The sequence below is a fragment of the Rhodnius prolixus genome, unplaced genomic scaffold (genome assembly GCF_049639745.1).
Source record: "Rhodnius prolixus isolate KJV_2025 unplaced genomic scaffold, Rpr scaffold_6, whole genome shotgun sequence".
Lineage (NCBI taxonomy): Eukaryota > Metazoa > Arthropoda > Insecta > Hemiptera > Reduviidae > Rhodnius > Rhodnius prolixus.
The window spans coordinates 2,202,200-2,216,454 of record NW_027411634.1 but is presented as its reverse complement, the minus strand read 5'-3'; the positions used below and the strand labels follow the sequence as shown (position 1 = coordinate 2,216,454).

The 14,255-nt window shown below is 34.7% G+C and overlaps 1 protein-coding gene across 2 annotated transcripts in view; it reads left to right on the top strand.

Moving 5' to 3' along the window:
* The window catches only part of Ggamma30A (guanine nucleotide-binding protein subunit gamma-e), a 60,513-nt gene that overhangs the window by 29,080 nt on the left and 17,178 nt on the right, over positions 1-14,255 (top strand). The window contains exon 2 of one of the 2 annotated variants that reach the window (XM_074141474.1): positions 7,687-7,814. In XM_074141474.1, coding sequence (XP_073997575.1) covers positions 7,702-7,814 — 113 coding nt within the window. In that variant the 5' untranslated portion in view covers positions 7,687-7,701. Of the gene's footprint in view, positions 1-7,630; positions 7,815-14,255 lie in introns of those variants that run through there. The other variant, XM_074141475.1, reaches the window with a different exon arrangement.

The window sequence follows — 14,255 nt, the reverse complement described above, 5'->3', positions numbered from 1 at the left end:
TTTAGGCAGATATGTAAGGCCCAGTTTTTTATTGACGTGAATACGTCTTTAAATTTGCTATCATATGGAGGCAATCCAAAAAACCTAATGATAACAAAATCGGGGGATACAGTTTGGCATTATAGTTTCGAATCTATCGTCTACATCCAAAATTAAATTAGACCAATGGATAGCTGAAAGGATCAAAGAATTCATTACGATAAGCGAGGACTGTGACGCATCGCGCGCGGTGGAGGGGGAAGCGCCGTCATTTTGAGATCATTTTGCTGCGTATCGAGATTTGCAATTAGTATAACTTTTGACTCGGAGAAGCTACGATGTTCGTTTAAGTTTTAATCGTCAGCTGTCGTCACAATCTATCGATTGTATATAAAACATTAGTGTAAAATAGTGACAGATAATAAGGTGTTAGAATAAAAATATATCAAAAATATATAATGTCGGCCTGTACGCGTCGAAAAGTCAAAACCAAATTCAGAGATCGTATACGTGTCAAGCCAAAAATCAAGTCAAAAATATAACCCGTTACGTAAACGTACAAACGTACAACGTAAACGTATTCACGTACAACACACGGCTGTGCCCATGACACAGCCACAGTTTTTTTTTAGGGCAAAAAACAGTTCCGCTCCTCCACCCCCACCCCGTGCTTGGAACTAAACCTAATCTCACGCGTAAATCTAACCAAAACTTCTTCCTGTCTTAAATTACCTTATTAATATAACTACATAATCTTCTTCTTGTTTCTCTTCGGTATACGAGTATAATATTTTCCCTTTTTCTTAAAATTGAGCGATTATTTGTTTAGTAATCTCACTTCCGGTTTTTCATGAAAAGTTTTTCCCATGAGTTGATTTCATCAAGTATGATCTTCTAAAAGTATAAGAGAACATCGTGGTGAGAGATTTTTCATTTTTGATTTAGTACCAGCACTGAAAGAACCAATCATCGAAGTCACTTATAAAACCTTCAACTTATCCACACAACCAGTTGCTATAGTCCTTCTGAATAATTTAGATTTATAGATTCACTCTTTCATTTCATACTTTCCCTTGCTCTCATATTTATTGACAACTGACGTCATATAATGGCCACTATTTTCCAATCACCTTTATAGTGGAAAAATTTTAATTTAAATTCAATTAGTTCAAAAAAATATAGTTTGCACGATTGATTGCATTGTCAAATCTTTTGATCTTACTGAAAGTGTGATTTGATCCCCCCCCCGCAGCTGGATAAAATTTCTTTGATTTTATCCATCGTACACGTTCGGACTTTCACCCATCATCAGAGGTAGATTAATCAGTTTGGTGACATCATTTCCGGCTTTACTTACGCGTATATATATTTCCGTCTCGCATTGCTGATTCCACTAATTTCTCTACACCAAAAGTGATTGATTCGTTTGAAAATTTTGATTCAAATATCCGCTTTAAGAGCACCGCATAACTCAAAACAAAGATACTAAATTACAGGAAGTTGGTTGAAATTTAATGAATTGTTTAGATGCCCATAGAGGATGTAACGATAACGTTTTGGTCCAAAACTAATCGATTTTTATTCAGTTTTCCAAGATTTTCTCTTAAAAACGACTCCAATGATTTACTTTAAATTTGTGATTTCGATGTTTTTACTCGAAACTATTTTTTAAACGAAAATTCTAATTAATGGTATTTCTATGAGAGGATTTAGGATGATTCTTTTAAATAGAAATTATAACTGTACTATATTATAGAAATTAGTGAAATAGAACTGTAAGAATGGAACAAACAGGAAGTCGTGCGGGAGTGCACAGCTGTTTCTTGTACTTCTAGGAGCACTGAACAGTTCTTGTGTCCTACTCCTCTTCCACCATAGTTTTATCTTCATTACACCATTGTTTATTATTATACATTCCTCTTGTTTCTTTTTTTATACTTAAATTCCGTTCTTCAAATTATACTTCAGTATAATTCTTTTGTTTCAGTTCTCTCGCTTTGTATTAAAACTTTCATTGATAAATTTTTCATTTGTTCTGGAACAATTGTCCTGTTTTTTTTTTGTTATATTCTTCTTCTCCCACTCCTGCTACTACTTTACAGGCTTCACCCACCTCCACAGGAACGTAAAGAAGGTTTTTTAGCAGGAGTTGGGAAGGGTTTATTATCTGCTTCTGAAATTATATCCCATAGAGAATATAAAAAATTTGTTTTATACAGATCCTTTTATTTAATATGCAATGGAACAAAAAATAAATAATAATAACAGAGAAAAGTATGGTTTACAGGAAATTACGTAAAGTTATGAAAATACATTTCCACAAGATTTTCTAAAATTCTAATTAAAATGGCGATTAAATGGGAACTTAAAAACTTTAATAAACACCTTTGGTTTTTCTTTGGGGCTTTTTTTTTTGTGTGTGAAAACCCACTAAAAACTTGAAGAAAAATATATATCGATTAAGTAAAATAACATTTCCGGTTTTCCTGATTTTTTTTTTGTCCAAAATGCTTATTTGGTCTGATCTAATGGTGGTCTTTTTCTTTTCTTTTCTTTTTTTTTTTTTTTAGTTAAGTTGGTACAGACAAACAGACACATTAATCAGCCTCCTCTTGACTCCTCAGCCCACATTATCCCTGTATCCCTATCGACGTTGTAGAACAGAGGTGTGGAGCAGTGGATTTTTTTTGAAGGAACATCGGAAACTCGGGTGGAGATCCCCCTCGAGCTGACTGCCGCTAAGACTAAGGAAATCCTTGGCCTTGTCGAAAACGGATATAGTCGGTTTCAGCAGGTCCCGGGATCCGCCAGTTGGTTCAGGTGTTGTTTTTTAATTTATTTATTTATTTATTGCCTGAATATATAAAAATACAAAAGGCACGTCAAAATCAAATCTTCATAATACAAATAGTAAACATAATTTATTAAATGACTGTGATATAATATAGGAACTGAGCCGACACTAAACTTTAACCTGACAATAATATTGTTCACCTCAGTTCGAAATCTCCAGGTCACCAGTTTATCTCAGTGAATTCTTTTACCATAGAAAAACAGTTGTATGTTACAAATTTTTTAATTTCCAGTCTGTCTTACATTCACTGGTATTTTATTAAAAATTCATATGGAAACAAGATTCGGAAGTAAATCCGATTGAATCTTGTTGAGTGGACAAGCGAATTTAGGGTACCATCTTTTTAATAAATGTGGCCTTACCCAGTCGCTGCCAATTTGCGCTGGCTGTAGTGGAGTCCCCAATGAGACATTGTGCGGCACTTTGTAGTGGTGTGTCCCCGTTTATTCTAAGAACTAGATTTCTCGTCTTCGGGGAGGTTAAATGTTTCCCTACCCAGAGATTGTGGCTGCTGGTAAACTTTACGAGAACTTTCTAGGTTTATTCCAGAGTGCACTGTGGCGATTGAGTCGCCATGCTCCATAGTGTCCTGTCACTGTTATTAGTTTATTTCCCCTTTCTGGTGGAGCAGCCCGTCTAATACAATCTAATCTCTTCCCCTCTCACTCTCTTCCTCTTCCTCTCTCTCTCCCCCCTCCCACTCACACCCACATACTCTCCCCCCCCCCAAAAAAAAAATTAACTACAATCAATTTGTAAAAAAAAATAATTTTTTTTTGGACATTCAGGCGTCCTTAAAACCAACATTTCCGGTAAAAAAATACGATTCAGGAAATTGGACGTGATCGTAATAAGTTACCTTGTAAAGAGAAATTAGTCTTTAGCGGAAGTGGAAATGAAATAAAAAAAACTCCTATATTTCCAATTTAAGGTTACATGGATTAGACTTTTTATTATTAAAGCCTAATGTTAGCTCCCGATAAAAGGGCCTTGCCTTTCATGCATGTTCATGGCGAGAGAGAGAAATTTCCCTTTCTATTCATGCAAACATGCAAGGCGCGTACGTATGGTGAAATTCTCTTTTCTCTTCCCTTTATGTAGGTTCCCAATTTTCTTACGCTCAGCTGATAGAGTTACCCTTCTTTTTTTTCTTCACAAGAAGCGCGAGAAAACATCAGCTAGATTACTTTGGCTCCCTTCATCATCATCATCATCATCAACAGAGAAAAGAGGCTAGGCTATAAAGGAATGAAAGAGACCTCCCATTTCAATCAATTCCACTTAGTATATCGGGGACAAGTTTTTCCGTATTATTTCTCTCCTCAGTGGAATTTCCACTATTTCCAGGGCTTCCCAGGGGAATAGGTTAGGATGAAATCTGTGAGGGGGAGCCCTAGAAATATTGACCTAATTTCAGTTTTTCCATTTTTTCCCCAAACGTTTCATTTAAAGTATAAATCAACCCGAAATATGTCATTTCGATGTAATATTTAGTTTTGCGTATTCAAGTTCTAAAATAGAAATAGAAATAGAAAAGAAATATATTATTCTGGGACAATTGTCCCCTAAGAATAAATACAGGTACAAATAGAGGCCTTAACAGTTTGGCCTGTGATTATAGAGAAATTAAATAAATAAATAAGTATTTACAAAAAGTGAAAATAAATATAACAGCAGAAATTAAGGAAATAAATTAAAACAATTAGAATTTCGGAGGAAGCTGGATAGAAAGGAGATAACTGAATAGACGGGATTTAAAGATAGATAGGGTAGGAGCATGGCAGACAGATGATGGTAAGGAGTTTCAGATAGAGGTAGCACGTATCAGGAAGGACTTGTCAAAGGATGAGGTACGGTGAGAGGGAATTTAGAGATCAAATGAGCGAGATCTAGTGTTACGGGAATGCATCGAGGATTTAAACTTAAGGAGTTGAAAAATATAGGAAGGCCTATATAAACCCAAGATAATAAATGAGTTAAAAGCTTAAGAAAATGCATGATAAGTGCGTAGAACTTATTTTTATATTAAAATACTAACCTTTGATTAAGCCTTCACAAGCTGTCAATGTTAAGTTACACTAAAGCGGAAGCAAGTAATTAAGCCATAATTAGGGTTTAAACTTGCTAAGCCTTCTATAAAGCTCGCAAGACTAGAAAGTTTTGAGAAGATTGATGTAGGAGCCGGATGCTAACATATTTCATTACATTAAAGGTAAGTCCATTAAAAGATAAAACCTTTTCCCAGATATTGTATACACATATTTACAAGCACTCACTCATAACCACACACCTACCTACAAAGTAAAACTCTTTTAATGATTTTAACTTATTATTTTAAGATGTTTTTTCTATCGCCTATAAGTTTTCTGCAAGAGTCAATTTAAATTTTGGGGTGGAGTGGTGTTGGTCCATTAAAATTGTCGTAATTAGTAATTCATCACTCGCGAACATCACGTGACATTCAACAAACAAATTACAAAAAAAAAATCTGACTTCTGACTTCCTCTTAAACGCAATTTAACCGGAAGTATTAAACTTGATACAAAAAAGAAAAAAAGAAAAAAAAGCAAGTTGACTTCACTACTCTTCCGGAGCCTGTCCTGAGGATCACCAGGGGTTCGGTTCGTGCGGCTCTCAGAAATTGGATCTAGAAAGAGAGCGTGAAAAGAACTGGGTGATGTGTCCTGGGGTTAAAACACAGCAAGACTATGATGCCTTGGCTGTGTAAGCAAAGAACCAAAGAGACCCCTGTACTTGGGTGGAAATCAGATTACTCTGATTGCAGGCCTATTCACGCGGGGTACGGTAGGTTCAGGAAGCATCTGCGCAAGGTGGGGGCTTATCAGCTCGGAGCCGTTGTGTGCAGATTATGTCAGGAAGAGAAGGAAATGGCCTCTCACCTGTTGTTCGATTGCGTTGCAATCGAACGTTTGCGCTATGAAACCTTTGGTACGCTGAGGCCGAAGGAGATATTAGCGCAAAAAGAACTAGTAGGGAAGGTCCTCAACCTCTTTAGGAGGGGAGGATTCACTTACTAGAACTAAGAAGGGGCTGGCACAATAAGTCTTTTGTGGCTGCGGTGCCATGGGGCGTAGGTCCCGTCTCATCTACTATCTAATCTAATCTAATCACTATTCGGACATGTTAAAAAATGATGTCACTGAGAAAAACTTACGAAACATAATGACAGTATCGCTGAATTTATCCATCATTTTCACAATTTCAAATGAAAACCCTTTTTTTTCGTGTGGGGGGAGGCGATTTTCCGCAAAAATTTAGAGAACTCTCTCCCTCAAAAAAGAAAAAGAAAAGTTTTCAATATACTCTTATTTCCGGTGAATTCATACAAAATTTCATCACTAAATGTGTAGGAATTGTTCCTAATTGTGTGTAAGATAATGGAAAAACGTGACTGTAACCAAAAACCTGTAACCGGAAGTCCCAATTAACTGAAAGAAAACTCACGTATTACACAGAGTACGGTGCAATTTACTGAAATTGCAGTTAGTGGTGGGGGGCGCCTAATTTTACCGCTCCTAAAAGTAATTCCGCTCTGTATATTTATTTGTTTACGTCTTTAATAAAATTGTATCAAAAATCCAAATAATTCTTTGCAGTAATAGTTTAATAACTCAAAATCAAAATTAATTGACGAGAACTATTAATAATTTGTAAAAAATTATTTTAGTGGAAAACAGTCATATTTTGGGGGGGGTCTAAAACCCAAATCATTCATACACATAGGGACTGGGTAACTACATATCTCGGTTTGGGCGAACCTACAGGCAAACTCTAGCTCACCATTTATACGCATTTAACAATCCCTTGACACTGCTAGCAAGCAGATCTTTTTTTTATTATTTTTAAACCCACTCCAATTTTTCATTTTATTTATTTTATATAACATTATATTTAATAAGTTTTTCATTTAATCGCATCAATTTCCCTGGCAGTTAAAGAGTCAATTTCCAGCTAGTAAATATCCGTTTAGATTTGTATTGTTTTTCACATTTTTGTGCATGTATAGTTTGTGTTAGTACCTGTTTCAATGATATCTTAATAATTTTTTTTTTTTTTGTATAACAAACACTTTTTCTTTTTAATCTAGAGGGCAGTTCGTGGTAAAAAAAAAAAAGGCGGGAAGAAAGACAATGCCCGCGAATAAAGGAGAAATGTTTAAACATACAATATGGTATATATTTGTGTATGGTGTTTTATTAAGGGTTTGAAGAATTATGACGCAGTAGAAAAGGTTAGAAGAAACATAAGCGTAACAGGAAGTTGTGGGATTAAATGTGTGTGTGTGTGTGTGTGAGAGAGAGAGAGAGTGTGAGAGAGAAACCGTAAGAGACTGGTGAGTAAGAAAGAGATAAAAGCATAACCTATTTTTCCCTCCAGTCCCTTACTTTAACCTTACTATATTCCCGCCCTTATTTCACCAACACTCATTTTACCGCGCGCACACTGCGCAACGCATGTGTATGTGCAAGCCTATAAAAGTGGTAAACTATTGTTAGTGGTAGTGGGGTTGGTTTTTACCCCTACCACACATACACTCAGGGGTGCACCGTTAAACCTCTGAAAAACCTTCCCTGTATAACCTGTACAGGGCTAAGTAACACGCGTTATGTGTATTTGTGTGTACACTCACTCATTCTCTCTGTCTCTGTCTCTCTCACTCACTCACTCAATGTGTATTAAAGTGTGGCTGTGTGCGCATGCGAATGGAAGAGGTGGGGGTTGACCAAGTAAAGAAAGAAGTAGAAGAAGGGTTGGTTTGAATAAGGTAAGCTAGATATTGTGAGTAAGAGATGGCGAGTGACGTCACACTTGTGACGCAATTGATTGCGCAGGCCCTCTAGCCGAGCATGGACCCCAGTGTACTAGCAGCAATGGACAAGGACGCTTTGAAAAAGCAGATCGAGAATATGAAATATCAGGCTACAATGGAACGTTGGCCTTTGTCCAAAAGTATTGCCGCGTAAGTTATGTTTATATATTTTTGTTCTTCTAAATTATTAATAAAATTTTATTGTAAATATATAATTTGCAATTATATATTTACAATAAAGTAGTAATAATATTTTACAGTGATAAACAAAAAACTTCATTCACTACAACCCCCGAAGTAAATGTTCAAAAGTTGTAACAATGAAATCTCATTTTAAAACTAATTTAAAAAAAATATTTTAACCAAGCTAAAAAGAAGAAAGAATCACGCCCAAATGTTTACTAGTTCGCCAGGTTTAAAAGGCCTGTTATGTGAGACCCTACCCTGTTTAGTTCAAACATCAATACAATCCAACAGTGTTGTTTTTATTATGAGTCACCCCTTTTTTAAATCTAACCACCAAAATTATATTTAAAAAAAAAATACGATATTTTATACGATAACTGTACGATAATTTTCTTTTGATTTAATAAAATTGATTTAATCAACACTGTAATATTTCTGTTTAAATAAACGCCTATTTCTGTTCAAATATTTGGAAATATAATCGCAATGAATATAATTTATTTTTTAAAGTGAAAGACCCCCCCTCGGTTTCCATGGTAACATCCTCAGTATAGAAGATTTATGCGCCCATTAAAAATGTTTATGTGTAATAAATAATCTTTTTTTCTTTTTTGCAATTTTACGTTTAATAGATAAGTGTTATCTAAAATTAAAGGTTAGGTTTTTATTAGGTTAAGTTGGTCCCACTTTTCATTATACCAATTGCTATAAAGATAAAGTGAGATCGTAGCCATTTTTACCGGATATATCTGTTTTTAAAATTCCCTGAGTCGTAAAAAAAAAGAAAAAACAGAAGAGTTATTTAGACATTTGAGTTGAGTGATGACAATTTTTTCTGAAAAGAAATACAGTTCTTGTTGAGTCCAACGCGTGTTTTCACTTTAAAGAAAATCGTAGGAAAAATTTAAAGAGGTTCTCAAAAAAAGAAAAACCAAAACCACTTCCGGTAAAAATATTTTTACCGCTAAATTACGCACACATCGCATATTTTTATTCGCGTACACACACACACACATACATCACTAATATCCTGGCAAAGGTTTTTTTTTTTTAACTGTAGTTATGAGCAGTGCTACCTAAATGTTCCCAAAATCTAATTTAAGGGCCATTTTTTTGTGAGGTACAAACGTACTCATGGAAAACCTTTTTTTAAATTCACTTTTCTGACTTTAAGGAGCTTAAAACATGTGCTTCCGGTGTAGAATCTATATAATCGAACTTTTAGATTAGATCGACGAAAAATTGTACAATCATGAAGTTTAATGTAAATCGTTCGTTGAAGTTTTATTGTTATTATTATTATATTATTATGATTTAAGGCGCGCGTCAACATCTAAGGTTATTGGCGCCCAGAGCTTTTTTCAGTGCACTGCCGGCCTCCGGACAGTGTTCTCTCATTACAGACAACACTGTCCATCACCAGGGACATTGAACCGTAAGAAGCTCCTAGGAAGAGAAAATCTAAGGGTCAGCTGCTGGATTCAAACCTGGGACCTCCGCGTGGGAATCCAGTACGCTAACCGCATAGCTAATCCCCTCCCTTATTATTATTATTTGGGAAAAATCCCCAAAAAGTTAAAAAAAATCTAAGACACTCGCATGATTTATGTAAAATAGAATTTCCCTACAACTAATTTTGTACGGAAAAATAGGGGAAAAGAACGCCTTTGAAATTATTCAATAAAGGGACAGTGAATGCAATTTCCGGCAATTTTACGTGCATTTTTCTATTATATTAATATTAAATAAGTCAATGAAATAGCCTATTACACATTAATGACTCTTTATAGCTAAGCGTAACGCACCACTCTCTTAGAACTGTAAAGGGCAAATGCACCTGGGAGGAAAATGCTTCAAAAGAGAAAATTAGTGTTTATAAAGGGCATACTAAGTGGGAGATGGTTTTTTGAGAGAGAGAGAGAGAGAGAGAGAGAATACAGTAAAGTGTCACTTTCTGGTTGGCTAATTTTGTAATATCGATTGTGATATCGTAATCGATTGTAATAACGTAATCGATTGTAATATCGTAATTTTAATTTTTATCTAATTTCTGATTTGGAGATACACAAAAAACGAATTTTTGAAAAATAAAATAAAAACCCTAAAATACGAAATCAGCCCAATCATAACACCTTCTCCAGGAAAAGCGAAATGAAAATAAGTAAAATGGGAGTAATGAATTAATTTTTAAACAGAAGAGAAACCAGGAAAATGTACATTATATGGGGGAGTGGCCCAAACATCACCCGCCTATTTTTATAGCACTTTTCCGGAAATAGATTTAGAATTAATTACCTAATGACGTAGTAAAACAAATCATAGGAACCAATTACGTGATTTTTTGGTAAAATGGCTACCCATTTTATTTCAAATTTAAAAATAATCGTTAAAAAGAAAAACGAAAAACAATCCTACAGTGAACTGACGCTTTTGGTTGGCTGAAATTGACCTAACCTTGACCCTTCATTTTATGTATGCACTAGAACTAAATTTAAATTTTCAACTGTCAGCAGTTTTCCTATTTGTGTGCTTTTTGCGCCAAAAAAATTCAATACATAAAGCGCCCTCTCATCTTCTACTTAAAACGGAAATCCGCTGTGAGTACTCGCATGACTTTATTACCTATACAGGGTGTCCCATAGTATATGGATAACGACTTTTTCTCAGAAACTAAGATAGCTAGAAAAAAAAAACTTAAAAAATTACGTGTCCCCTTAGTGTTTTTTTTTTACACTGTTTGAGTGCTCGTGAACACGTTTTCTTGCAAAACAAACGTAATTTCTCTTACGAAGATAAAAGGAATCCTGGAAAATGATACACCTACCATTAGAAAGTACCACATTAAACAAGGAAACTTTTATAAAAAGTGCCAGCACCTAGGTCGGATAATGATCCCCATAAGGGGGCCTAATGAGTTTTCTTCAAAAATTTCGATTACTTTTATTTTTCCCAGTATCCAGGAGGAAGATTGAGGATGTTTGGAGAATAATTTTATGCTTCGAAATGGTGTCAATTTTTTAGAAAATCTATCTGTTTTTCTAACCTCTGTCATCAGAAACGAATTCGGACTAAAACTTTCTGAGTAATAACATTTTTATTGGAAAAAAATAATGATTTTAGAAAAAAAAATGAAAGTGACGTCACTCAAGAACAGAGGAAAATATGAAGTTGGCCAATACGTCATTGAACTCCACTTTTAGATGTACTGCACACAGTAGGCCTATGGACATTACTAACTGGTTCACCCTGTATATAGTTCTCATGGTTAGTAACTCCATTATTTTTCCTTTAAATACTGAATAGGGAAGGAGCCATTTCCTCCTAATGTACACAGTTTTCCGGGTACTATTACGTTTAAAATTAATAAAACTGAACTAAATTTGAAAATATTTCATTTTTAGGAAGCCTATTTTCGATTTGGATACGAAATCAGCCCTATTTAGAACTAAATCTAAATTTTAAACTGTCAGCACTTTTCCGGGCTGATTTCGTATTTCCTGGTTATCACAGGAAGTATCCTGTTTTGAGTGAAACATTTTATTTTATTTTTTTTTATTCGTTTCTGTGTATCAGGAAGCCCATTTCCCCTTATTTTCTTTTAGAAAATGGGCAGCTTTGGTATTTTGGGGGTTTTCATTGGAATGTTGAAAGGTCTCTCTCTATACATTCAAAGGAACGACACTCAAAATATATTAAAAGTTGCTTTACTCTAAAGCATACTTTTTTTTTGGTTGCCTGATTTGGACTAAAACCTTATTATGACATCCTGGTATTGGTCTAGAAAAAGTGGACCGACACTCGTGCCAGGAGAATAGGAAGTTAAAAGGAAATAGTTGAAGCTACTTTTAAGAAAATCTTAAGGAAGTGAATAAACCATTCAGTAAAGAGGTACTTCCGGTGTGGAATTTTCATCTAACTTGGAATTTTAAAGGAAATTTTAACCCACTTCCTCACCCAGAAATGCCCCTAGTGCAGGGGTCGGCAACCTATTTCAAGTAGAGAGCCATTTCTCCTTAAATAATATTAATAAATCCTTACCAAGAGCCGCAAGGATGATAGTGTAAAAAACCTCTGTAGATCATTTGTAATCTCAAATTATTATTTTATGATATTCAATAACATTTAAATGTTTTATATATTTATTTTCACATATTGCAAAGTAAATAAACAAATAAATAATAACTAAACCTGCGTTTGAATGAAAATGGCGGCAGTCCTATATATTACGTACTGTATTTTAATATTTATTAATACTAGAATAATCTAATTAGAATTATAATTCTATTTAATTTCAAACCAAATCTCATTTAAAATTCTTTTTGAAAAATATATCTTTACTTTAATAAATGAAATTTTCATTTTGTTTCAATAAAATTGAAATATACAATTTATTTTGGACAGGCTGAAGAGCCACAAAATTTGGATAAAAGAGCCGCATGCGGCTCGCGAGCCGCGGGTTGCCTACCCCTGCCCTAGGAGAATGTTCCAAATAAAAGTTGAAGACCACCAAGAGAAAAATGCCCCCTTCCCAAAAATGTAAAAAAAAAAATTGCACAATATAGTGGGGTACACTTCCGGTTTTTTAAGGATTTCATGATCGCCAGATTAGACCCCCGCTGGTAGGGACCAATTTAGAACAACAAAAAAAAATAATTTTGTAACTTCCTGCAAGGTTCAGTGTTTACAATGAATGTTATTTCGTTCACTCACACAAACCATTCACCATAAGCATCAGATTCCGGGGGAGGGGAACCTCAATACCGGATATTTCCGGCCCCCCCAAAAAAAATTGAAAATCAGAAATCTGATCTATCATGATCTCTTTATCCTAATTAATAAACTTGAAAAGATTTTTTAATCAGATAAATGGTGTTAAATTAAGTGAGTTAGATTTGAAGTTGTTGGAAGCATCGCGTTCGGCGTCCTCTATCTGTGGATAAAAATATCCACACTTCCGCTATTTTGTTAATTTGTTTCCCCCCACCCCACGGCTTCTCTTAATCCTTCCAGGTTTTTTTTTTTTAAATCACGAGATTATTTTTTAGGATTATCTATGTACAGTTTTATCCAATTATAACGCCCCCGGATGAAATTATTTTCAGTAGAGGTTACTAGTTGATGAGATGAGTAACTAAGTGATGTAATTTTTTGTTAAAAATCTGGTGTAAACACTCTCATGACTTTATCTCATTTCCGTTCTTGGTATTAAAACAGAAATGACGATTTAGAGTTTCATTAAAAATTATAGTAAAATAAAAAAATTATTAGTAAGTAAGTAGTAAAGTAATCGCCTTTTTTTTCAGGCGGGCTTAACGTCCAACTACCTAATTAGGTGTCGTGGACGGAGGCGACTAGCAAACATACTTTAATATAAATTTCTCATATTAAACATTAAATAAAATACAAGACCTAAGACCGGGAATCGAATCCACTAACCAGCAATACATCTTGGCTGTGCGGGTCTAGCCTATAACCGCCTAATTTACTTTACTATAAATTTCTCATATTAACCATTAAATAAAGTCCAAGACTTACAGACTGGGGAATCGAATCTACTAACCAACAATACATATTAGCTTTGCAGGTCTAGTCTATAACCGCCTGACATACTTTACTATAAATTTCTCATATTATCCATTAAATAACAACCAAGACCTAGACTAGTACCGCAAAACACCTTAGCTTGCGGGTCTAGCCTATAACCGCCTAACATACTTTGGGATTAAATCGAATTATAAATTTTTGGCTTCCTGTGATTTTTTCCCCACCATTTTTTGAGAAATTTGATTTTAAAAATAACGCATATTTTTGTAAGGTTCATTAATTTTTATATATATATATATTTTACTTCTTCTGGGCTAAGATACCAGCAGGGGTATTAAGTTCCCTGAAGAAGTGGACTAATCCACTTTCCTACCTCCCGAAGAGCCCCGACGAAGAAAATAAGGTTTCCGACAGTAAGAGTAACCTAGCCATTAAAATGCGACCAGAAGAAATGACTTTCCTTAATCATTTTCATTAAACTAATTTTCTTCGAGCAGAACTGTACAATTTTACCGGAAAATTCTGGAGAAAGAGGTTAGAGTTAAGTCTTTTCTCTAATGAGCTTTTTCCGAATAATTACTATTCTATTTCTTCTATACTATTTAGGAGAGTTAAATTCCAGCTGAAATTCGAAGAAATTCCTACAACCGGATATCCGGTTATAGTTTTTTTCACTTTTCACTGCGATCATTTCATCTTTCTATAGGGCAGCTTTCTCTAGGTGCTTTACATACAGTGAAAATAACATTTTTCTTTAAAAGATCTTGTTAAAGTTTCTTGTTTTAATGTTCTAGAGGTGATGAGGGGGTGTGTTAGTGAAGCTACCGGAAGGCGGAACTTAGTTTGGTCATGTGTTCTTCG